Source organism: Raphanus sativus, chromosome 9 (genome assembly GCF_000801105.2).
Source record: "Raphanus sativus cultivar WK10039 chromosome 9, ASM80110v3, whole genome shotgun sequence".
NCBI classification, from domain to species: domain Eukaryota; kingdom Viridiplantae; phylum Streptophyta; class Magnoliopsida; order Brassicales; family Brassicaceae; genus Raphanus; species Raphanus sativus.
Window position 1 is genome coordinate 35,441,968 of NC_079519.1, and position 26,039 is coordinate 35,468,006.

Sequence of the window (26,039 nt, forward strand, 5' to 3'; positions counted from 1 at the left end):
TTCAATCAGGAAGAGGAGATACCCACTGCTGATGCTTCCGAAGCAGGGGAAACTATGCTGCGGTCTAATCATGATTCCATGACAGCTGATCATGGCGGAGAATTTTGGCGGTTCCCACACTTATGTTGGTTCAGAAGATGTGACAGATGACATGGAGCATGATCAAGACTTGGATGAAGGTTTTGCCGCAGGTGGGGATGATTATATGCAAGAAGCAGCTGAGGATGCTAGGGGGTTGGAAAATGGGATTGGGTCGATGGGTATAGAGTTTGAGATGCATACCCACGTTCAGGAAAATCTTGATGAAGAGGAAGACGAAGAGATGTCTGGTGATGAGGGTGACGAAATAGATGAGGATGAAAACGATAATGAAGAAGAAGACGAGGAGGACAATGACTTGGAAGAAGAAGAAGAAGAAGATGATGTACATCACCTACCTCATCATGACACCGATCAAGATGATCATGAGCTTGAGGATGATGAATTTGAAGAGGAAATACTGGTTGAAGAGGATGAAAGGATGAAGATGATGAGGATCGGGTAATTCTCAGGTTTGAGGATGGAATCAATGGGCTAAACGTTCTTGATCATTTGGAGGTTCTTAGAGATCATAGATTTTCTGATGAAACACTTCATGTAATGCCTGTTGAAGTTTTTGGCTCGAGACGTCAAGGACGAACAACTTCTATTTACAGCCTTCTTGGCAGAACTGGGGATGGTGCTACTCCTTCACAGCATCCTCTTTTATCTGGATCTCCATCACTTCCAGTGTCCCAAAGTCAAACAGGTTCTCCTTTTTGTACTTGTCTTCATTTCCCTTTCTGTTATGTTATCATTTTTTTTGCCATCTTACCAACGTTTTCATGCACTTTTGGTTATGCCACGAGATTACATTTTGTTAGATTTGGTGAATTGGTGTATTTAGTTGGTCGTTTTCAAAACAGATTCTTCTCAGCGTTTTTCTTTGTGTTGATCTTCCTAGAGGAATAATTTGTTAATCGACCGTTTTCTTCTCTTTGTAGAAAGCACAAGTGATCTTACTGTTGGAGGTAGGGATTCCAACGGTAGTTCTTCGTCACGGCTGGATGCTATATTCCGATCTTTGAGGAATGGCCGGCAGGGGCATCGTTTGAATTTATGGGCTGATGACAGCCAGCAAATTGTTGGATCTGGCGCTTCTACAGTACCACAAGGCCTTGAAGATTTACTGGTATCTCAGTTGAGACGTCCCGGCTCTGAATCCTTCTGATCAGAATCCATCTGTTTTGGAACCTCAATCACAGGCTGAGAGTGGGCAGCCCCAGGAGGCAACTGTCAGACCTGATGAAAACGCCACTAATAATGGAGGTGCCAAATGTGTCTGCCCCCTCTATCGTTTCGCCAGTTGCATCTGCTCCCCCGGATACACGAGCCACTGCTACTGATTCTGTCTCCAGCTTGCGGTCTCAGTCAGTCGAAATGCAATATGATCCAAATGATTCAACTGTTCGGGATGTTGAAGCGGTGAGTCAAGAAAGCGGTGGGAGTGGGGCAACCTTGGGTGAAAGCCTTAGGAGTTTGGATGTTGAGATTGGAAGTGCTGATGGACATGATGATGGTGCAGAAAGGCATGATGTACAGCCAGCGATGCGCTCAAGAAGAGCAAATTTGTCACTTGCGCCATCTTCAACTGGGCGAGAAGCTTCTCTTTACAGTGTAACTGAGGTTTCTGAGAACTCCGGTCACGAGGCTGAGCAGGATAATCCACCAGAGGAGCAACCAGTTAACAGGGATGTTGCTTCTAGTTCTATCGATCCAGCATTTTTAGATGCTCTACCTGAGGGACTGCGAGCTGAAGTCCTTTCGGCTCAGCAAGCACAAGCGCCACAACCTTCTAGCAATGAACAGCAGAATTCTGGAGATATTGATCCGGAGTTTCTTGCTGCGCTTCCTGCTGATATCCGAGCTGAAGTTCTGGCACAGCAACAAGCACAACGGCTTCACCAGTCTCATGAACTTGAAGGTCAGCCTGTTGAGATGGACACCGTTTCAATAATTGCAACTTTTCCTTCGGAGTTGCGAGAAGAGGTATTGAGTTGTTGCCTTTTAACGTCATGGCCATGAGTAGAGTTTTAAAGTATGTTCATCTAATATTATTTTTGTAATCAGGTGTTGCTGACGTCAGATGATGCCGTTCTTGCAAATTTAACACCTGCACTGGTTGCGGAAGCAAACATGTTACGCGAAAGGTTTGCTCATCGATACCATAACCGTGCACTTTTTGGTATGCATCCAAGACTTCGTAGAGGGGAGGCATCCAGGCGAGGTGAAGGTGGCATATCTGGAATTGAGAGAAGTGAGGGGATTGCTTCTCGCAGATCTGCTTCAAAGGTTATAGAGGCCGCTGGAGCTCCCCTAGTTAACACTGAGGCGCTCCAAGCAATGATTCGTGTTCTTCGTATAGTTCAGGTAGTTACCTAATGCATTACTTAGATATTTAACTGACATCACTTCGACAATTCATTTATATATATCTTTTGTCTGCAGCCTCTTTACAAGGGTCCTCTGCAGAGGCTTTTGCTGAATTTATGTTCTCACGGAGAAACAAGGTTTTCCTTGGTGAATACATTCATGGATATGCTGATGCTCGACACAAGGAAGCCTGTTAACCACTCGAGTGTTTCCGAACCACCTTATCGTCTTTATGCTTGTCAAAGCAATGTAACATATTCACGTCCTCAGCACTTTGATGGTATGCATCTGTTATAAATTGGATTCTGACTGGGGATGTGTTTACAATAACCAAGTTCTGTTTGTAATTCTATTTGCAGGGGTTCCTCCTCTAGTGTCTCGGCGTGTACTTGAGACTTTGACATATTTGGCACGAAATCATTTGTACGTAGCAAAGATTCTGCTTCAGTCCAGGCTTTCCCTGCCTTCCCTTGAAGGTTCTGTACCCTCTGACAAGGCACGTGGAAAAGCTGTTGTAGTAAGTGATGATCACATGGGCAGAACGCAGCAGGAACCCGGATCTGTAGCCTTTGCGTTGCTTCTAAGCCTCCTGAATCAGCCCCTTTATTTGAGAAGTGTGGCTCATCTTGAACAGGTACTCCTTTTCATTCGGTGCTATGGTTTGTCTTTGTTTAGTTTTTATAAAAATTAACTCGGGTTTGTGTGTATTTTCTCGATCATTTGTTCCAGCTGCTGAACTTGCTGGAGGTTGTCATTGACAACGCTGAAAGAAAGTCTGAGCCAGGTGACGGATCAGATGGGTCAGCTAGCGAGCAGCAATCAACACCACAAGTAGTAGAAGCTGAAAATAATTCAGAAAACCATGATATGGAATCTGGCACTGCTGGTGCAATGACCAAACCAATTGTTTCATCTGGAAGTTCGTCCACCAGAGCAGAGAGTGAATGTGATGTTCAAACTGTGTTGCTAAATCTTCCCCAGTCAGAGCTGTGTCTGCTTTGTTCATTACTTGCACGTGAAGGGTATGTCAGATGCTTATACGTGAACACCTCCTACTTTCTGTTCTTTCTATCTGTCAGTTAATGCTTAAATTCTACATCTTGCGTTACTAATTATGCTGTTCATTCAGTTTGTCAGATAATGCATACACCCTTGTAGCGGAGGTGCTTAAAAAACTTGTGGCCATTGCTCCAAGTCATTGTCACTTGTTTATTACAGAGCTTGCAAATGCAATGCAGAACCTGACAAGATCAGCGACGAGTGAACTTCACATGTTCGGTGAAGCCGTAAAAACGCTTCTAAGTACCACGTCATCAGATGGATCAGCAATATTGAGGGTTTTGCAGGCATTAAGCACCCTCATTGATTCGTTAATCGCAAAAGGGAAGAATTCAGAAGAGCATGTTGCTGTGTTTTCTCAGCTATCGAACATCAACCTAGCTTTGGAACCTCTGTGGCTGGAGTTGAGCAATTGCATATGCAAAATAGAGGGGCATTCCGATTCTTCTGCTTCTGCTTCTGCTTCTGCTTCTATGTCTCCAACAACCTCGACGAGTTCAGCAACAACAAGGGGAGCTGGAGTAAGCCAGTCACTTCCTGCTGGTGCCCAAAACATCTTGCCTTATGTAGAGTCGTTTTTTGTTACCTGTGAGAAATTGCATCCATCATCGCAGTCTGGTGATGTCTCGGTTCCCATGGCTTCTTCTGATGTTGAGGAACAGCCCAAGGGTCCAGGACCAAGCAGCAGCAGCAGCTCCAAGGTGGATGAGAAATATGGTTCTTTTATCAAGTTTTCTGAAAGGCACAGGAAACTTCTGAATGCATTCATCCGACAAAATCCTGCTCTGCTTGAGAAGTCGTTCTCACTAATGCTCAAGGTTCCACGTTTTATTGAATTTGATAACAAACGTGCATACTTCAGATCAAAGATAAAACACCAGCATGACCATCACCACAGCCCTTTGAGAATCTCAGTGAGAAGAGCCTACATTCTTGAAGATTCATACAACCAATTGCGAATGAGGTCAACTCAAGAGCTGAAAGGTAGATTGACTGTTCACTTCCAAGGAGAAGAAGGCATTGATGCTGGTGGGCTTACCAGGGAATGGTATCAGCTATTGTCAAGGGTTATTTTTGACAAAGGAGCTCTTCTGTTCACAACCGTTGGCAATGACTCGACTTTCCAACCGAATCCAAACTCTGTTTACCAGACAGAGCACCTCTCTTACTTCAAATTCGTTGGCCGTGTGGTAAGCTCCGTTTTTTTTTTTTTTTAATACCTAAGTAAGTAGACTTAGTGCAGCTGCGTTAGTTCATTCCTAAATTCTATCTATCTATCTCTGCACAGGTTGGAAAAGCTCTGTTTGATGGTCAACTACTTGACGTCCATTTCACTCGTTCATTTTACAAGCATATCTTGGGAGTTAAGGTCACGTACCATGATATTGAAGCTATAGATCCCGATTACTATAAAGCCCTGAAATGGATGCTGGAGGTATATATATACTGTAGATACCTTTGTGTTTTTTTTTTTTATGTTTGTTTGGTCCGAAGCATTTGTTACTCATCTGTTCTTTATCTATAATGCAGAATGATATTAGCGATGTCCTAGATCTCACTTTTAGCGTTGATGCTGATGAGGAAAAGCTAATACTGTATGAGAAAACGGAGGTAACTTGTTCAGCCCTTTTTAACAGTGTCTTTGAAATAAAAATCTGTTTTTTGAAACATAAAAAAATATTGCAGGTGACTGACCATGAACTGATCCCTGGAGGCCGGAACATCAAAGTTACAGAGGAGAATAAGCATGAATATGTAGACCTAATCGCCGAGCATCGATTAACCACAGCCATTCGTCCTCAGATAAATGCATTCCTGGAAGGGTTTAGTGAACTTATACTTAAAGATCTAATATCAATTTTTAACGACAAGGAACTGGAGTTATTAATAAGTGGTCTTCCTGATATCGACTGTAAGTTATCATACTCCTGTACCAAGAATTTCATTACCTTTTTTTTTTTTTCTTTTCTTTTCTAACCTTTTTGTTGGGTTATTATGTATCAGTGGATAACCTGAGGGCGAATACTGAATATTCTGGGTACAGTCCTGGATCCCCTGTTATCCAGTGGTTCTGGGAGGTTGTTCAGGGATTGAGCAAAGAAGACAAAGCCCGTCTATTGCAGTTTGTGACTGGAACCTCCAAGGTAAAAAACGTGTTTGGTTGGTTTCTTTAAGATTGTTCTTTATAAAATGGGGAAACTGCTGACGTTTTGAGCTCAACACAGGTTCCTCTGGAAGGATTTAGTGCCCTTCAAGGAATTTCAGGGGCACAGAAGTTTCAGATCCACAAGGCATATGGAAGCGCTAATCACTTGCCGTCTGCTCATACCTGGTAAACAAAATATCCCAATCCTCTAATGCAACGATTCTCTGATGAATGATGACCACGAATATTAATATATATGCAAAAAAATGCTTTGTTTGCAGTTTCAACCAGTTAGATCTGCCAGAGTACCCGTCTAAGGAACATCTGCAGGAGAGGCTGCTGCTTGCAATCCATGAAGCAAGCGAAGGATTCGGATTTGGTTAAAACATAAACCAGCTTCCTTTTTTTCTTTTCTTTTTTTGCTATTTCATTCTATACATATACCTGTTGGGCAAAACGAACGATTTTCTGTAATTCTCACTTTCTACTTAACGTCGTCTTTTCCTTTTAAAAGAGTATGTTTAATAGATCATTTTAGAGAAAATTAAATTGAATCACACACTCTTCGAGTTTGCAATTACACAAAGGCACACTTACAATTCGTACCACACTTCGACATAGAAGTAAAACCTAAAATAAAACACTAAGTTGTGATTGTTATGTAATTATCATTTGTATTAGTAAGAAAAGAATGCTGCAAAAGAAAAAAAATATATATATATATTCTGTTTTTTGTCATCAAATACACAGACTCATATATACTATGCGCACTAAACTGGTAACTCTACATCAATGTGAACGACGAAAGACGATTGTTGTCTGGCACTGCGTGCTAGACGGTCCGCCCTTAAATTCTCCGTTCTTGGTACATGAATGAGCTGTGAGCTTAAGAAACAACTTTGTAGACTCTTGATGTCCTCCAGATAACTTGCAAACGCCGGCCACTCCTCTGGTTCCGAAACCATCTTCACCAACTGAGAACAATATGTTGCAAACGTAACCTGAAACTGTCGCAAATTTTTCATGCACTCCATTGCCCAAATTAAAACCTCCACCTCCGAGTGAAGGGGTGATATACTGGCTCGAATATTTCGCGCCCCCATTAGTCCCGCAAAGCCTTCCAAAGTGCTATACCACCCTTGTCCCGAGAAATAATCCTTATCCTTCCAAGACCCATCAATGTGACACCATCGCCCTGGAATTATAACCGGGTGATTTTCTTGTGGCGGTAGAGTTCTTCTTACATCTGAATCTTGGGCCGCAGCCCACATTGTAGATTTTGTTTAAGCCAATTTTAATGTATCCATTGCATCCACATCCATGTTACTAAAAACCTTATTATTTCGTGCCTTCCAAATATACCATAGTATCCAAGCAAAATGATGATTATCCATCTTTGGCAAAACTTTCCAAAATAAATGATCCATATTAGTAAACAGTGCCTCCTTAGAGAAAACATCTGGATTTGTTGGTATCTTTGATAGTGTCCATACCTGCCTCGCTGGGGAACACTCAAAAAATACATGGTTTATAGATTCCTCGGCATGCCCACATCTATCGCACCCAATATCACCTTCTAATCCTCGTGCTTTAAGATAATATATATAAATATCACCAATATCGCAAAAGAAAAAATATATAAATATTATTATTGTAATGGAACGACGCATGAGAAAATAGAGCAAAGATAATTATCATTCACTTTGACCAAACAAAGATATCTATTGTTATTGCTATGACTAAGGATGTGGACTCAAGACAAGTGTTCTTGATGATGAATAATTATTAGTTGATTATTCATCTTGTATTAGGTATTGTAGTGTTTCAACTTAATCATAAAAAAATCCAATGAGATAAAATCTATGACAAAGAAAAAATATAAGGTATTCGAAGCACGTACATGGTATCTAAATATTTATATATTTTTTTGCTTCGAAGCAAGAATGGTATCTAAATATTTATATATTTTTTCTTTGTAGCTTATATTTTTTCTTTGTCATAGATTTTATCTCATTGGATTTTTTTATGATTAAGTTGAAACACTACAATACCTAATACAAGATGAATAATCAACTAATAATTATTCATCATCAAGAACACTTGTCTTGAGTCCACATCCTTAGTCATAGCAATAACAATAGATATCTTTGTTTGGTCAAAGTGAATGATAATTATCTTTGCTCTATTTTCTCATGCGTCGTTCCATTACAATAATAATATTTATATATTTTTTCTTTTGCGATATTGGTGATATTTATATATATTATCTTAAAGCACGAGGATTAGAAGGTGATATTGGGTGCGATAGATGTGGGCATGCCGAGGAATCTATAAACCATGTATTTTTTGAGTGTTCCCCAGCGAGGCAGGTATGGACACTATCAAAGATACCAACAAATCCAGATGTTTTCTCTAAGGAGGCACTGTTTACTAATATGGATCATTTATTTTGGAAAGTTTTGCCAAAGATGGATAATCATCATTTTGCTTGGATACTATGGTATATTTGGAAGGCACGAAATAATAAGGTTTTTAGTAACATGGATGTGGATGCAATGGATACATTAAAATTGGCTTAAACAAAATCTACAATGTGGGCTGCGGCCCAAGATTCAGATGTAAGAAGAACTCTACCGCCACAAGAAAATCACCCGGTTATAATTCCAGGGCGATGGTGTCACATTGATGGGTCTTGGAAGGATAAGGATTATTTCTCGGGACAAGGGTGGTATAGCACTTTGGAAGGCTTTGCGGGACTAATGGGGGCGCGAAATATTCGAGCCAGTATATCACCCCTTCACTCGGAGGTGGAGGTTTTAATTTGGGCAATGGAGTGCATGAAAAATTTGCGACAGTTTCAGGTTACGTTTGCAACATATTGTTCTCAGTTGGTGAAGATGGTTTCGGAACCAGAGGAGTGGCCGGCGTTTGCAAGTTATCTGGAGGACATCAAGAGTCTACAAAGTTGTTTCTTAAGCTCACAGCTCATTCATGTACCAAGAACGGAGAATTTAAGGGCGGACCGTCTAGCACGCAGTGCCAGACAACAATCGTCTTTCGTCGTTCACATTGATGTAGAGTTACCAGTTTAGTGCGCATAGTATATATGAGTCTGTGTATTTGATGACAAAAAACAGAATATATATATATATATTTTTTTCTTTTGCAGCATTCTTTTCTTACTAATACAAATGATAATTACATAACAATCACAACTTAGTGTTTTATTTTAGGTTTTACTTCTATGTCGAAGTGTGGTACGAATTGTAAGTGTGCCTTTGTGTAATTGCAAACTCGAAGAGTGTGTGATTCAATTTAATTTTCTCTAAAATGATCTATTAAACATACTCTTTTAAAAGGAAAAGACGACGTTAAGTAGAAAGTGAGAATTACAGAAAATCGTTCGTTTTGCCCAACAGGTATATGTATAGAATGAAATAGCAAAAAAAGAAAAGAAAAAAAGGAAGCTGGTTTATGTTTTAACCAAATCCGAATCCTTCGCTTGCTTCATGGATTGCAAGCAGCAGCCTCTCCTGCAGATGTTCCTTAGACGGGTACTCTGGCAGATCTAACTGGTTGAAACTGCAAACAAAGCATTTTTTTGCATATATATTAATATTCGTGGTCATCATTCATCAGAGAATCGTTGCATTAGAGGATTGGGATATTTTGTTTACCAGGTATGAGCAGACGGCAAGTGATTAGCGCTTCCATATGCCTTGTGGATCTGAAACTTCTGTGCCCCTGAAATTCCTTGAAGGGCACTAAATCCTTCCAGAGGAACCTGTGTTGAGCTCAAAACGTCAGCAGTTTCCCCATTTTATAAAGAACAATCTTAAAGAAACCAACCAAACACGTTTTTTACCTTGGAGGTTCCAGTCACAAACTGCAATAGACGGGCTTTGTCTTCTTTGCTCAATCCCTGAACAACCTCCCAGAACCACTGGATAACAGGGGATCCAGGACTGTACCCAGAATATTCAGTATTCGCCCTCAGGTTATCCACTGATACATAATAACCCAACAAAAAGGTTAGAAAAGAAAAGAAAAAAAAAAAAAGGTAATGAAATTCTTGGTACAGGAGTATGATAACTTACAGTCGATATCAGGAAGACCACTTATTAATAACTCCAGTTCCTTGTCGTTAAAAATTGATATTAGATCTTTAAGTATAAGTTCACTAAACCCTTCCAGGAATGCATTTATCTGAGGACGAATGGCTGTGGTTAATCGATGCTCGGCGATTAGGTCTACATATTCATGCTTATTCTCCTCTGTAACTTTGATGTTCCGGCCTCCAGGGATCAGTTCATGGTCAGTCACCTGCAATATTTTTTTATGTTTCAAAACAGATTTTTATTTCAAAGACACTGTTAAAAAGGGCTGAACAAGTTACCTCCGTTTTCTCATACAGTATTAGCTTTTCCTCATCAGCATCAACGCTAAAAGTGAGATCTAGGACATCGCTAATATCATTCTGCATTATAGATAAAGAACAGATGAGTAACAAATGCTTCGGACCAAACAAACATAAAAAAAAAAAAAACAAAGGTATCTACAGTATATATATACCTCCAGCATCCATTTCAGGGCTTTATAGTAATCGGGATCTATAGCTTCAATATCATGGTACGTGACCTTAACTCCCAAGATATGCTTGTAAAATGAACGAGTGAAATGGACGTCAAGTAGTTGACCATCAAACAGAGCTTTTCCAACCTGTGCAGAGATAGATAGATAGAATTTAGGAATGAACTAACGCAGCTGCACTAAGTCTACTTACTTAGGTATTAAAAAAAAAAAAAAAACGGAGCTTACCACACGGCCAACGAATTTGAAGTAAGAGAGGTGCTCTGTCTGGTAAACAGAGTTTGGATTCGGTTGGAAAGTCGAGTCATTGCCAACGGTTGTGAACAGAAGAGCTCCTTTGTCAAAAATAACCCTTGACAATAGCTGATACCATTCCCTGGTAAGCCCACCAGCATCAATGCCTTCTTCTCCTTGGAAGTGAACAGTCAATCTACCTTTCAGCTCTTGAGTTGACCTCATTCGCAATTGGTTGTATGAATCTTCAAGAATGTAGGCTCTTCTCACTGAGATTCTCAAAGGGCTGTGGTGATGGTCATGCTGGTGTTTTATCTTTGATCTGAAGTATGCACGTTTGTTATCAAATTCAATAAAACGTGGAACCTTGAGCATTAGTGAGAACGACTTCTCAAGCAGAGCAGGATTTTGTCGGATGAATGCATTCAGAAGTTTCCTGTGCCTTTCAGAAAACTTGATAAAAGAACCATATTTCTCATCCACCTTGGAGCTGCTGCTGCTGCTTGGTCCTGGACCCTTGGGCTGTTCCTCAACATCAGAAGAAGCCATGGGAACCGAGACATCACCAGACTGCGATGATGGATGCAATTTCTCACAGGTAACAAAAAACGACTCTACATAAGGCAAGATGTTTTGGGCACCAGCAGGAAGTGACTGGCTTACTCCAGCTCCCCTTGTTGTTGCTGAACTCGTCGAGGTTGTTGGAGACATAGAAGCAGAAGCAGAAGCAGAAGCAGAAGAATCGGAATGCCCCTCTATTTTGCATATGCAATTGCTCAACTCCAGCCACAGAGGTTCCAAAGCTAGGTTGATGTTCGATAGCTGAGAAAACACAGCAACATGCTCTTCTGAATTCTTCCCTTTTGCGATTAACGAATCAATGAGGGTGCTTAATGCCTGCAAAACCCTCAATATTGCTGATCCATCTGATGACGTGGTACTTAGAAGCGTTTTTACGGCTTCACCGAACATGTGAAGTTCACTCGTCGCTGATCTTGTCAGGTTCTGCATTGCATTTGCAAGCTCTGTAATAAACAAGTGACAATGACTTGGAGCAATGGCCACAAGTTTTTTAAGCACCTCCGCTACAAGGGTGTATGCATTATCTGACAAACTGAATGAACAGCATAATTAGTAACGCAAGATGTAGAATTTAAGCATTAACTGACAGATAGAAAGAACAGAAAGTAGGAGGTGTTCACGTATAAGCATCTGACATACCCTTCACGTGCAAGTAATGAACAAAGCAGACACAGCTCTGACTGGGGAAGATTTAGCAACACAGTTTGAACATCACATTCACTCTCTGCTCTGGTGGACGAACTTCCAGATGAAACAATTGGTTTGGTCATTGCACCAGCAGTGCCAGATTCCATATCATGGTTTTCTGAATTATTTTCAGCTTCTACTACTTGTGGTGTTGATTGCTGCTCGCTAGCTGACCCATCTGATCCGTCACCTGGCTCAGACTTTCTTTCAGCGTTGTCAATGACAACCTCCAGCAAGTTCAGCAGCTGGAACAAATGATCGAGAAAATACACACAAACCCGAGTTAATTTTTATAAAAACTAAACAAAGACAAACCATAGCACCGAATGAAAAGGAGTACCTGTTCAAGATGAGCCACACTTCTCAAATAAAGGGGCTGATTCAGGAGGCTTAGAAGCAACGCAAAGGCTACAGATCCGGGTTCCTGCTGCGTTCTGCCCATGTGATCATCACTTACTACAACAGCTTTTCCACGTGCCTTGTCAGAGGGTACAGAACCTTCAAGGGAAGGCAGGGAAAGCCTGGACTGAAGCAGAATCTTTGCTACGTACAAATGATTTCGTGCCAAATATGTCAAAGTCTCAAGTACACGCCGAGACACTAGAGGAGGAACCCCTGCAAATAGAATTACAAACAGAACTTGGTTATTGTAAACACATCCCCAGTCAGAATCCAATTTATAACAGATGCATACCATCAAAGTGCTGAGGACGTGAATATGTTACATTGCTTTGACAAGCATAAAGACGATAAGGTGGTTCGGAAACACTCGAGTGGTTAACAGGCTTCCTTGTGTCGAGCATCAGCATATCCATGAATGTATTCACCAAGGAAAACCTTGTTTCTCCGTGAGAACATAAATTCAGCAAAAGCCTCTGCAGAGGACCCTTGTAAAGAGGCTGCAGACAAAAGATATATATAAATGAATTGTCGAAGTGATGTCAGTTAAATATCTAAGTAATGCATTAGGTAACTACCTGAACTATACGAAGAACACGAATCATTGCTTGGAGCGCCTCAGTGTTAACTAGGGGAGCTCCAGCGGCCTCTATAACCTTTGAAGCAGATCTGCGAGAAGCAATCCCCTCACTTCTCTCAATTCCAGATATGCCACCTTCACCTCGCCTGGATGCCTCCCCTCTACGAAGTCTTGGATGCATACCAAAAAGTGCACGGTTATGGTATCGATGAGCAAACCTTTCGCGTAACATGTTTGCTTCCGCAACCAGTGCAGGTGTTAAATTTGCAAGAACGGCATCATCTGACGTCAGCAACACCTGATTACAAAAATAATATTAGATGAACATACTTTAACTCTACTCATGGCCATGACGTTAAAAGGCAACAACTCAATACCTCTTCTCGCAACTCCGAAGGAAAAGTTGCAATTATTGAAACGGTGTCCATCTCAACAGGCTGACCTTCAAGTTCATGAGACTGGTGAAGCCGTTGTGCTTGTTGCTGTGCCAGAACTTCAGCTCGGATATCAGCAGGAAGCGCAGCAAGAAACTCCGGATCAATATCTCCAGAATTCTGCTGTTCATTGCTAGAAGGTTGTGGCGCTTGTGCTTGCTGAGCCGAAAGGACTTCAGCTCGCAGTCCCTCAGGTAGAGCATCTAAAAATGCTGGATCGATAGAACTAGAAGCAACATCCCTGTTAACTGGTTGCTCCTCTGGTGGATTATCCTGCTCAGCCTCGTGACCGGAGTTCTCAGAAACCTCAGTTACACTGTAAAGAGAAGCTTCTCGCCCAGTTGAAGATGGCGCAAGTGACAAATTTGCTCTTCTTGAGCGCATCGCTGGCTGTACATCATGCCTTTCTGCACCATCATCATGTCCATCAGCACTTCCAATCTCAACATCCAAACTCCTAAGGCTTTCACCCAAGGTTGCCCCACTCCCACCGCTTTCTTGACTCACCGCTTCAACATCCCGAACAGTTGAATCATTTGGATCATATTGCATTTCGACTGACTGAGACCGCAAGCTGGAGACAGAATCAGTAGCAGTGGCTCGTGTATCCGGGGGAGCAGATGCAACTGGCGAAACGATAGAGGGGGCAGACACATTGGCACCTCCATTATTAGTGGCGTTTTCATCAGGTCTGACAGTTGCCTCCTGGGGCTGCCCACTCTCAGCCTGTGATTGAGGTTCCAAAACAGATGGATTCTGATCAGAAGGATTATCAGAGCCGGGACGTCTCAACTGAGATACCAGTAAATCTTCAAGGCCTTGTGGTACTGTAGAAGCGCCAGATCCAACAATTTGCTGGCTGTCATCAGCCCATAAATTCAAACGATGCCCCTGCCGGCCATTCCTCAAAGATCGGAATATAGCATCCAGCCGTGACGAAGAACTACCGTTGGAATCCCTACCTCCAACAGTAAGATCACTTGTGCTTTCTACAAAGAGAAGAAAACGGTCGATTAACAAATTATTCCTCTAGGAAGATCAACACAAAGAAAACGCTGAGAAGAATCTGTTTTGAAAACGACCAACTAAATACACCAATTCACCAAATCTAACAAAATGTAATCTCGTGGCATAACCAAAAGTGCATGAAAACGTTGGTAAGATGGCAAAAAAAATGATAACATAACAGAAAGGGAAATGAAGACAAGTACAAAAAGGAGAACCTGTTTGACTTTGGGACACTGGAAGTGATGGAGATCCAGATAAAAGAGGATGCTGTGAAGGAGTAGCACCATCCCCAGTTCTGCCAAGAAGGCTGTAAATAGAAGTTGTTCGTCCTTGACGTCTCGAGCCAAAAACTTCAACAGGCATTACATGAAGTGTTTCATCAGAAAATCTATGATCTCTAAGAACCTCCAAATGATCAAGAACGTTTAGCCCATTGATTCCATCCTCAAACCTGAGAATTACCCGATCCTCATCATCTTCATCCTCTTCATCCTCTTCAACCAGTATTTCCTCTTCAAATTCATCATCCTCAAGCTCATGATCATCTTGATCGGTGTCATGATGAGGTAGGTGATGTACATCATCTTCTTCTTCTTCTTCTTCCAAGTCATTGTCCTCCTCGTCTTCTTCTTCATTATCGTTTTCATCCTCATCTATTTCGTCACCCTCATCACCAGACATCTCTTCGTCTTCCTCTTCATCAAGATTTTCCTGAACGTGGGTATGCATCTCAAACTCTATACCCATCGACCCAATCCCATTTTCCAACCCCCTAGCATCCTCAGCTGCTTCTTGCATATAATCATCCCCACCTGCGGCAAAACCTTCATCCAAGTCTTGATCATGCTCCATGTCATCTGTCACATCTTCTGAACCAACATAAGTGTGGGAACCGCCAAAATTCTCCGCATGATCAGCTGTCATGGAATCATGATTAGACCGCAGCATAGTTTCCCCTGCTTCGGAAGCATCAGCAGTGGTATCTCCTCTTCCTGATTGAATTTGATCAGATGACTTGTTCGCATTTTCATTCTTCGAGTTCGAATCAGCAGAATGGGCGTGCTCCTTAGTCACCAACTCCAAAACTTTTATGATTCCTGTTACAGCTTTGGGAGATTCTACACTGTCCAAGTCCAACACTTCAAGAGTACGAGTAAGAGACTTAACCAATCCAGCATCAACAAAAGTATTCGAAGCTTCGGAAGATATATGTGATCCAGTAAGTGACCGAGCAGAGAGCATATCACTCAACAGATCTATTAAAATGTGTATTTCATTAACTGGAGGTCTAAGCGCACTGGATGTATCTATGAAGTCATTGAAGATACTGCTAATGTCAGAAAATATCCTCTTCCTTGCTTCAGCAGATCTAACAGATGCACCCACTAAAAACTGATTAGCCCTACTTGCCAGCTTTTGCCGCCAATCACTCTCAGATTTCTTTTCCTTCTTCACCCTTGAGTATGGAGTAAACTTGTGAAGAAGATGATGAAATATTCCACCAACTTGACCAGTCTTCTGTTGAGGACCTCTAAGACTGTTAATTTCAGCATCTCTTCGAAGTATTATATGGATTGAGGAAGAATACATCAACAGCATCTCACTCAAAAGCTTCAGAATGAAAACAATTTTAGCCAATGAAGCTGACATGTCCTGTGAAATAGCTTTCTTTTCTTCGGGTGTAGCAGCAACCGCTATGCCTTTTCCCTTAGTAGAGGCAAGATCAATATCCATGTCTGCTAAAGTAGAATCACCTTCAACCATGTCATCTTTCGCAGGAGGGATGAAATTACAGATAGAATCCAGAAGCAGCTCAACAACAACAATGAACGACTGAGGAGGTTTCCGGTAAACTTTAGCCTTGGTGCTCCCAGGAGGAGTGGTAGTTGCAACTTCATTAGAAGTCTGAGATTTCTCTTTGTCAGCTCTGTCCTTATCCTTATCCTTCTCTTTGTCTTTTGATTTCTCTTTTTCTTTGACTAATACGATGTAAGGTCTTTCACCAACCATCTCCACTTGGCATATAGAACGAGCTGCCTGGATAAAAGTGATTGGATCCCGGGCAATTACCGAGTTCACATTCAACAAAAAATTGCGTGGAGAGATTCTCGGATTTGAGTGCCTGTTGGAAAGTGTTGCAAGTGCATGTTTTATCTCAGATTCCATGGCTTGCTGAAGCGTTTGGGGATCTTCAAGAACATGACGGATGATACTAGCAGCAACTGAGTCAAACCCTGGAAAAAGACTATTACTCGGCAGAGAAAGCAGTCCTTGCACACCTCCAAAATCAAGAAAGCAGACAGCAACAGAATGCTTCCTTGTCAATGTAGAACACAGTTGTAAAACAGCATGCATAGTTTCAGAAGGAAGCTGATTCCGGATACATGTACAAGCAATCTCAATCAACTTCTTCTGATCGTCAACATCAACAAGCTGTGGAGAACCAAAAACAGATTGTAGCTTTTCTTGTTTGCTCTCATCAATGGCCAGAGATGTCTCACCTTTTTGCAACTCCTCTATAAGCTCAGTATTTAATTTCTGGTCCACTTGTAGCAGCCTATCAATGGCAAGAAACCCTGTCGTCACCCACTTTGGAACATTAAACTTTTCCTTATCAATACAACCAGAATCCCACTTTGAGAGTACATCGCACACAAGTCTTACAATACCGGCCTTCAGCGCAACTTCGCGTGAACCTGCATCTTCATGAAGAATCAAAGCCAAAACATGCAACAGAGCAGAGAGCAGATTGTTCTTTGTGTCATCGAAGACAGGACAACAATCCTTAATCCGGTTAAGAAGGCCAGATATAACCCCAGATCGGTGTTCCCCATTGTTTTCTGAGCAAATCAATACAAGCAAGTCTCTAACGGGAAAAGCAAGGGGTTCTTTCATCTGCAAAAGCCTTGTACATGTTGTTATAAGCTCTTCAACTGGTGGCAGTGAGACTACTTCTGCTTCAATCTGTTCTCGAGTTTCATCTAAAACATTCTGCTTTGTATCTGATTCAGAATTTCCAAGAGACATTGCAAGAGCACGAGCAAGCTCATCATCCTCTTGAATTTCTTCTGGGTGGGAAAACAGCCATTCCATAGCTAACTCAACACTGTTAGATCCAACCTGTCTCAAAGCTTCTTCGGCTCTGGATCTGGAGAACCCCATCTCCACAATTGTTGAAATGGTCGTTTCACTGGGAGGTGGACCTGTTACACGAGCGCTACCATTGCCAACTGAGCTTTTCAGCTCAACTCCAGAATACACATGCTTGATGATGGAAATGAGGGCAGTGACGAAATCATAACTACACTCTGTAAATAGTGGATGAGTCCAAACCGGAAGCACAGCTTTCAACACATTGGACTGCAGGATCTTCACAAATGTCTCAGCATCTTGTGGAAATGGAATATTCCCATTTTCTACTGGTTGAACGAGCAAGTGTTTTGTGGATGGTGATAAGATAAACGATGACGTAACCAAATGGTCCATGAGCTTCCCGTAGCTAGCCAGCGGACCATATATCCACGCATGATCTGTGTCTTCCTTTTCATCCAGCTTTCCTTTAACATCATCAGTCTCCATCGGAGATGAGTAGCTCCTATTAATTGAAAATAAAAGCTGGCTAGTAGCATCAAATGTTGTCAAAACCGTCTGAATCACCCCCCGGCCATAAAAGCAATTTATCAGAACAGGATTACACGAATCAGGCCTGTCAAGAAGGACAGCATCAATGAAGTCAACAACCTTGCCAAGGTAGAGACATTTAGTTGACCTTGATGCCTCAGCTGCAGTCTCATGGCCTTCAAAATTCAAGTGATCCAGGGAGATTGAAGCAAAACTTGAGGCAACTAACTTAGATGACGGAGATACATTTACTGTATCTTCTCTCCTACGAGATTGGAGCAGCATCGCCTTCCCTAACTCTTGGAATATGTAAGTGATGTGGAAGGATAATGACTTCACCATGTCACAGCATGATGTATAATAGGATCCATCTCTTTCAAGCTCTCTGTTACCAGAAGCGTCTGATGAACTAGAGGGACCATCGCTGATTGGTCGTGGTTGAAATCCAGTCGATGCACGTCCAAGATCACGGTAAAGATTTATTAAATCAAAGAATTGCGATTCCGCGCTCCATCCTGACGTTCTCCTCTGAAATAATGGATCCAGAAACTGTCTAAAAGAACTGAACCTTTGTCCTTCCGTTCCATTTACAGACAGCTCTGTTTGCTCTGACTCGGGAGAAGTATTTTGACTTTCCAGCGTTGAACTCTCGTAAACTGCTATATGCCATAGAATTTCACGGTGCAAATGGCCTATATTCTCCAGAACATCCTTGCTTCCATTTGCAAACTCCGAAAGCAATGCAGTCACCCAACGGTTATCCTTTGATGCAGCTAGAAACAGAAGAAACTCCACAAGGAAAAGAGAAGAAAAAAGTCCACAGCTTGGAGAAAGTTTTCGATCAAGTAAGAACGTCCCCGAGAGATCTTGCAGTCCTTCTAAAGCTTTCTTCACCTGATCACGAAGAGAAGAGCAAAAGGCCCGAGCAAGAGAAGCAGAGTGATGCTGCGTAAAACCCTTAAAAACAATGGTGCTGTGCAAGGCAATAGATACCCCTTCAGAAGACTGAGCAATGCTAGGTCGCAAGAGAAGCTTAAGTAAAGCCTCAATGCCAGACTTCTCCACAAAGAGACGAGAAGTCTCAGCATTCTCCATTGTTCGGTGCAGCAGAATTATCAGATGAAAGATGCAGAGTTGAACAAACTGCTCATGACTGACGCCATTTATGTTCTTCACATCTGAATCCATTTCCATTGCAGTACTTTCGGTCAGATTTACAGAAGACGATGAAGAATCACTCTCTCCAAAGCATGCAATTCTATCCACAATTTCAATGATTATTTCAACACCGGTGGCTCTTAGAGATGAAACATGGCGCAGAAGCTCTTCCACGGCATTTGTAAACGGAACAATGGCCTCATTCATAGCTAGAACATACTTCTTGGAAGTAAATACATCAACAAGGAAGCGCAGTGCAGAAGTTTCTTTTACTGTCTCCAATCCTTTGCTATTAAGAGATATTGCACCCAAGCCATTTGGAATGCATGCAATAGCCTTGGAAGAAGGAAGTATTCCTGATACAACTGAAGACAGAAATGCTTCAGGGAGGCCCATTTCAAACAGGGAAGTAAGAGATGTGGGGTCTTTGTGGATTAAATCACTCATAACTGTCACAGCTGAGTAATAGATATCCCCACCAAACTTATCTGCATTCCTGTATATCAACGACAAAGTGGCAGGCAACGTACTCTCCTGAGAACTTTGAGACCTATTCGCATTTCCAGGAGTATACGTAGAAGAACCAAGAGATTTCAGAAGAACCTTGATGAGTCTCTTTCGGGAGAGTAACTGATCACCATTTATTTCTGAAGATTCACCAACTACCATATCACTGTTGTTCTCTCCAGTCAACTTAAGAATGTGATGAACCTCCAACTCTAATCTCTGAGACAACAGTTCTACACCCCCAAGATCCCTGAGTAGAGGTACTGCAGAACTGCTATAATCCATGAGCTTTTGTAGTGCTTTAACAGCCAAATACACAAGATGCAGGTGAGTCGGATCAGTATACTCCAAGAGAGGGAGAAATGTGGGAACCATTCCAGACCCCCTTATAGTGCTTCCAGATGATGATGATGAAACAATGTGAAGCAAATAAAACTGAAGTAGCGCCTCAACAAAAGCAATAGATGATGGATCACTAGAAATCTTCAAAGACAGCACGGCTTTCTGAAGCACATTAAGCAGAATCATTCTGTTGCCTACAGCGAAACTGATGCTAGATCTGCTTAGAATCCTGGCTCGATCATGAGAGGCCGAGTATACAGCCAATTGGGCGCCCAATGCAAGCATGGCAAGAGTTCTAATGGTTCCAGGGATTGGTTCTTCAGATCTGACAATTCTAATCAATTCATTTGTATACTCAGGTTCATTTGCAAAAAAGGATGCAAGTTCTTCTTGAGCATCACTTGACTGAACAAGTACAACAAACGCAAGTAGGCAGATCCTGCTATACAACCGGCAGGTTCTGGAAGAACGAAAAGCATGAGCATATCTGACTCGGGTGAGTAGAGAGAACCTGAGCTCCGGGGGAACATTGTAAAGCTCTAAACACTCCTTCATTAACACTAGATCATCCTCTTTCCTCAAGTGCAAATCAGGAATCTGTATCACCCTTGAAGAAGAACTAGCACTATTACCATCACTTATTCTCTCGGCACTGTGTCCACGCAACTCAAAATAAACAGTAGAACCAATCCGAGAAGCTGCTTCGTTGTGATCATTATCCAAGTCGGAAGGAAATAAGGTGAGACCGTCTTCCTGGTTCCTCTCGTTAGCCACAACGCAGGAATACAAACCCAATCCCTCCTCTTTGCTACCCCAGCCCTGGGCAAGAGAGAGAAGGAAGCTGTTCACAGAACCACATCCAACCAACTTTCCACTCCTGTGGAGCTTAGACGAGCTAATTTTCACTAGCGCCGCAAGAGTTTCCAGGGCTGCAATGAGAACATCTGGGTCCGTGGACGCAAGCAGGAGCTTAAAGTGCTGCAAAAAGTAAACAATGTCGGAAAGAGTTACTAAATAAGTTAGTGAGCTTTAATATAAGACATCAGAAAAATGAATCAAAGTCTCAAAAGAGGCATACCTCTAAACCATCAAAGGAGCTTTTGTTGGGACAGTTCTCGAGAATGATCTGCATCACCCGAAGAATTTGAAGAAGAGTGTTCTTGGGAAAGGGATCCACATCTCCCAGAATGTTATCAGACAAGAGAAGGTCATTCCTATTTGATAAAAAAGTCTTGAAGTACTTGTCAAAATGGAGAAACAGAGGTCTCCAGTGATGGAAGTTCCCCTGGAATAATCAATCAATCATGTGAGAAACCCCACAAAAGGACAAAATGAGAAAGGCTACTAATAAGTATTATTAACAACCTTACTGTACTCCCAGCGAAAGCCAGAGAGAGGTAACGCAATATCAGAGAGTGGACTCTGTATTACTTTCTCGATAAACGATTTGATCTCCGGAGGCTGTAACACACAATAAGACATTGTAGATTAACTCTCGATAGTGGGAAGATAAAAAGAAACCCTAACTAAATTCACTCCAGAAAAAGCCCTAATTAAATTAAAGGAACTCACAGGCTCAGCGTCGAGCCTAATAGAGGGACCGATAGAGCTTTCGCCGGAAAGGAGCTGCCGCAACCGTGACGGCATACTTGCGGATCTCCGTGTCGCCATCTGCAAGAAAAGGTTTGGGAGTAATCAATCTCAGAATCTTAACAGATCACAGAACCAAATACGTATATCAAAGACTATGTAGGGATACCTGTGTGTGCAGAGAGACGACGACGAACCAAGTAGTAGAAGGAGAGAAAACCCCAGAAAAGAAGAAAGAGAGAGAGACCGTATGGGCTTTTTAACTTTGAGATTTCGGCGTTACAGAGTATATATAAAATGCTGTGAAAATTTCCCAAAAATTAGTCCTACCGGAGTGGTTCGAATCCTACGGTTCGCGTTATTAATTTCTTTTTTTCCACAAATCAAGGGAACTTTTAACATAAATAAGCGGAGTGTTAATAAAAAACTCTTTGAGAAAAACGTGAACGGCAGGATTCGAACCTGCGCGGGCAAAGCCCACATGATTTCTAGTCATGCCCGATAACCACTCCGGCACGTCCACTACTTGCTTATTTTTCTTGAAGATCGTAAACTATACTATGTAATAGTGCAAATAAAATTGGGCTAAGTGAAAGAGGATACAGACAGACAACCAAGCTATCTTTTTTGTAATGCTTCCATTGATTCTTGACTTGACCAAATCTCTTTTCTCTTTCTCTCTCTCCACGCCATTCGCACAGGTGATCTTCGCTTCCTCACCGACTAATCTGATTCGTCTCCAACACTCTTACTTACCAGGTAAGCTCTCTTCAAAATTCAAACCGTTCCCGCTCAACCTCAACATCATCTAGACTCAAACTAGTTACTTCCTTTTGTGATAAAAAAAAATGTTAACTGGAGTGATCTGAAACAGTAACTTCATTAACAGATAGACTTTCGGCTTAGAGGGATCAGAGTTTGATCTTGTTATGAGAAGGAAGAAAAATGGTTGGCGACTCAGGTTGATTCACCAAATGGAGTTAAGAGCCAAGGCAAGCATTACTTCTCCATGTGGCAAACACTCTTCGAAGTTTGAACCTATAATGCGGAGGAGCGTACGGTGTAGTCTGCTCCTCTGTTAACAAATATACTAACCAGAGAGTAGCGATCAAGAAGATCCACAATGTGTTCGAGAACAGGATCGATGCGTTGAAAACACTTCGTGAACTCAAGCTACTACGTCATCTTCGACATGAGAATGTGGTTGCACTTAAAGATGTTATGATGGTTAATCATAGAAGAACCTTTAAAGATGATGGTTAATCATAGAACAACTACCAAAATGTTTACTTAAATACTACAACTTAACCTAACCTTTCAAACATATATTTTTTTATTATTGTTCAAGATTTTGTTCATAGAATTTGGGCTCGGTCTTTATCACTGAATGAGGTCTCATATTTTTCACAATTTTCTTATTTGGGCCAACTATTTAGCAAAGTAATTCCTCTTTTTAATGTATTACTATAGTATTAAATTCAAATTTATACAAACTACCTATTATTGTAACAAGCTAATACATATATCTGGATGGAGTATATAGAATTCTAGGTTAAAAACCTTCCCTTCTTTTTTTTTTGATCAAACTGTTACAAACCTTCCCTTCAAATGCACATATATACTTCAAATTAGTTGCCAAAATATCATTATATTAATCTGGTATAAATACTTTGTAAACAGCTTCCCACTAGATTTTGGCTTATATTTTGCTTTTGTTGAACCCAAAATATATAGTTAGGAGGGGGCCGAGGGACCAAAAATATTTTAATATCCGTTTCAAAATTTGTGAAAGAAAACGACTTTTTGGATTAGCTTCTGCCGCAAGAAAGTCAAGCAATAAGACCAATTGACCAACTTAATACACATATGCGATGATGTAACCTTTTTTGATCCTCGAAACTTCTTGTATTCATATAAAATCTTTTAAAAGAATATAAAAATTCCGAGACCAAGAGATTTTACCAGCTTTACAAAAAAAAAAGTATTAACGCTTCATTTCATCAGACCGTGTCAAATTAAATCCAATTTTAAAATATTTTAGAACACGATTTTCTTTCCTATCATTAAACAAGTATTCTTGTCGCGTCAAGACTTATAATTTTCTTTATTACAAATCTTGTATATTAATAGCAAGGTCGTCTCTCTTCTCTGTATAATCAAATCCTCCATAACCAAGAACAAAGCAAACAAAAAAACCTTCAAACTCTCCTAATCTCACGAGAACAGCACAAGATTACAGAAACCAAAGGATCATCAACTAAAATAGAAATGATGAGCCCATGTAGATCTTCATGTTCTTTGCCAAGAAAATCAAGAAAATCAAGCAAGAACCCTTATTCAAATCGTGGACTTGACAAATTTTCTAAGCTTCTCTCAGAGCTCGACGAGAAGAGACAGAGCATCTACTCCAAGAAGCTCGATTCTGGAGGCCCGCCTCTTGTCCGATTCGTGTTCACAAGCTCCGGCGAGTGTGTCCCCGTCGTGATAAGATCATCCTATCTTCATAAACAGAAGAAGACCAAAGATGTTGCTCCTGCTGCTAAAGTCAAAACAGTGGTCAACGAATCGAAAACAGAGGAAACGAAGAAAACAGAGCTCGAAACAGAGGAGAAACAGAGCTGCGTTTTGAACGAGAATCTGAAGAAGATCGTTTTGAACGAGAATCTGAAGAAGATCACGAGACCGAACCGGTTCTTGCCCTTGACTGTGTTGTTGGTTCTTGTTTTATTGGTTTTATTTGGAAGATCTGTTGCGATTATGTTCACTTGTATTGCTTGGTACTTGGTTCCAACGATCAAGGAGCAGAGCGGAAGCAGAGGATCTTCCTCATACGCCATGAAGAAGAAAGATTTCGCTAGGAAATTGAGTATTGAAACAAGAGCATCTTTTAATCCAAGAACTGTTCGTGACCATTCTCCTCGCAAGTAGAATTTTCGTTTTCTGGCTGCTCGTGAAAAAACCGCGTGACCGAGCAAAAAACGTTCTTTGGTTTATTTCCTTGTGACGTTGTTTCTTGTCTGTTTCTTTCATAGTTGTTAATTTTGAGACAGCTGAATCAGCAGAAAATTGTGTATCTTTCTCTCTTCTTTAGAACTCGTATGTTTATAGGTGTGCATATGCAATTAGACAATGTTCTTTATTACATATATCTCCTGCCTAGTAGAAACATAGCTTGAACATCTATATCAAAATACTGTAATTAACTCAAGAAACTGATGGTGATAATATTTTAAAATATCCTAATTGTCTACTTTCTTTATATTTTTCTTAAATGTAAAATTTATTCAACCAGAAAAACCTTTTAACATCAAATGCATCATTAGATAGAGCATGAATATTTTGTAACTACAGAATTATATGATACTCATGCATATTAACTTGAATTGCGATTTTACTTTGACTTTTGCAAATTTTCTCAAGTTTTGTTTTGATTTTCCTGATAGTTTGTATGATCTACATTTTTTCATAAAACAGTGCTTGGAGCCACTACAGCGCAAAATTTTAAATTATCGAAATAATTTGAAAATTCATTATTTGTGGAACCTCGATTAGTAATTATATATGGTTAGCAGCACAGAACACACAATAATATAGTATGATTAGGCCACTAGTGTGGGTTATAGTTAAATAGTTTGTGATCTTGAAGTAGATTTAGAAATGACACTAACTATTGAACCTTAGACTTCTAAAGTAAACACAAAACTATATTTTTCATTAAAGAGAATTTTGATTTTTGGTAGTTTTTATCAATATATCCTAGTGGGCAGACATAAGATAAGTTAAAATTATAATAAAAATAATAATTCAATATTTGATATCAAAGTGCTAGTTTGAAAGTTATAAATGTAATAAAAGAAATCAAAGTTTAAAATGTGTTTAGATATCACATTCAACTAGGATAAGACATGCGCCTTGCGCAGGATGATGCATAACGAAAAAAAAATGTTATTAATATGAAAACATACATTATATTTGATAGATCAATATATACATACATAATCATATTGTATTACTCAGTAGATCCAACTCATTGCTAAGGTGTTCAATCCGGTAAAATCGAACTAATTACACCAAACCAAAATAGAAAAAGTGGTTGAGATTTGGTAGTAATAAATCGAATGGATATTATTTTTAAGAAACCGCAACATATGAATATGGTTTGGTATTTTAACAATTCCAACCGAATAAACCAAAGAAACCAATTAATTAAAATATATTAGTATAATTATCTATGAACTTTATAATAAAACTAATAATATATACATAAATTATTTGTCTATGATATTCATAACTAAATTTTATTTTAATAACTTTTTATTTTGTTTTAAGTTAAAAAGTTTAATTTATTTTTCTCATTTTCATCAAATTAAATAAACATAATTTTATTTCAGAATTATAGGCCAGAAAATAATTTAATTGACTTGGACACAATAACATAAAGAAAATATTTGCTATTAATACATATATAATCAATTAAAGTTATAACTATTTAAAGATCTTCAATTAATATATAAGAGATAAATGAATTTTAACGTGCTGGCAATAAAAAAATTAAGTCGTCACATATTATATTTTCCTTAACTCACACAAAGAGTAACTTCGATTGTAACCTTGGCGTGAAAGTTAACTTGTTGCCCAAATTGTCATTAAC

At 40.3% G+C, this 26,039-nt stretch overlaps 4 protein-coding genes and 1 non-coding gene across 5 annotated transcripts; 3 read left to right on the plus strand and 2 right to left on the minus strand.

Annotated features, from left to right (window-relative positions):
* Positions 1 to 76: 76 nt before the first annotated feature.
* Positions 77 to 1,247, plus strand: LOC130499947 (uncharacterized). The gene is made up of 2 exons (XM_056994510.1): positions 77 to 787; positions 1,023 to 1,247. The coding sequence occupies exon 1, from the start codon at positions 92 to 94 to the stop codon at positions 542 to 544; it is 453 nt and encodes a 150-aa protein (XP_056850490.1). The 5' UTR covers positions 77 to 91; the 3' UTR covers positions 545 to 787; positions 1,023 to 1,247.
* Positions 1,248 to 1,326: 79 nt separating this feature from the next.
* LOC130499946 (E3 ubiquitin-protein ligase UPL1-like) lies at positions 1,327 to 6,219 on the plus strand. Its single transcript, XM_056994508.1, has 12 exons — positions 1,327 to 2,067; positions 2,149 to 2,448; positions 2,527 to 2,731; positions 2,811 to 3,085; positions 3,181 to 3,473; positions 3,581 to 4,700; positions 4,799 to 4,945; positions 5,041 to 5,121; positions 5,197 to 5,422; positions 5,515 to 5,654; positions 5,736 to 5,842; positions 5,938 to 6,219. The coding sequence occupies exons 1-12, from the start codon at positions 1,342 to 1,344 to the stop codon at positions 6,038 to 6,040; spliced, it is 3,723 nt and encodes a 1,240-aa protein (XP_056850488.1). The 5' UTR covers positions 1,327 to 1,341; the 3' UTR covers positions 6,041 to 6,219.
* A 2,737-nt stretch (positions 6,220 to 8,956) lies between these two features.
* Positions 8,957 to 21,708, minus strand: LOC108825488 (E3 ubiquitin-protein ligase UPL1). Its single transcript, XM_056995312.1, has 17 exons — positions 21,558 to 21,708; positions 21,371 to 21,469; positions 21,164 to 21,259; positions 20,877 to 21,083; positions 14,386 to 20,776; positions 13,106 to 14,151; positions 12,727 to 13,026; positions 12,444 to 12,648; positions 12,090 to 12,364; positions 11,702 to 11,994; positions 10,475 to 11,594; positions 10,229 to 10,375; positions 10,053 to 10,133; positions 9,754 to 9,979; positions 9,522 to 9,661; positions 9,334 to 9,440; positions 8,957 to 9,238 (listed from the first exon to the last, which is right to left on the minus strand). The coding sequence occupies exons 2-17, from the start codon at positions 21,467 to 21,469 to the stop codon at positions 9,136 to 9,138; spliced, it is 10,836 nt and encodes a 3,611-aa protein (XP_056851292.1). The 5' UTR covers positions 21,558 to 21,708; the 3' UTR covers positions 8,957 to 9,135.
* A 121-nt stretch (positions 21,709 to 21,829) lies between these two features.
* Positions 21,830 to 21,911, minus strand: TRNAS-AGA (transfer RNA serine (anticodon AGA)). Its single transcript has one exon. It is a non-coding gene; the product is annotated as a tRNA-Ser (tRNA).
* Positions 21,912 to 23,525: 1,614 nt separating this feature from the next.
* LOC108825853 (uncharacterized) lies at positions 23,526 to 24,569 on the plus strand. The gene has a single exon (XM_018599209.2). It carries the CDS (start codon positions 23,657 to 23,659, stop codon positions 24,314 to 24,316), a length of 660 nt encoding a protein of 219 aa, XP_018454711.1. The 5' UTR covers positions 23,526 to 23,656; the 3' UTR covers positions 24,317 to 24,569.
* The last annotated feature ends 1,470 nt before the right edge of the window (positions 24,570 to 26,039 follow it).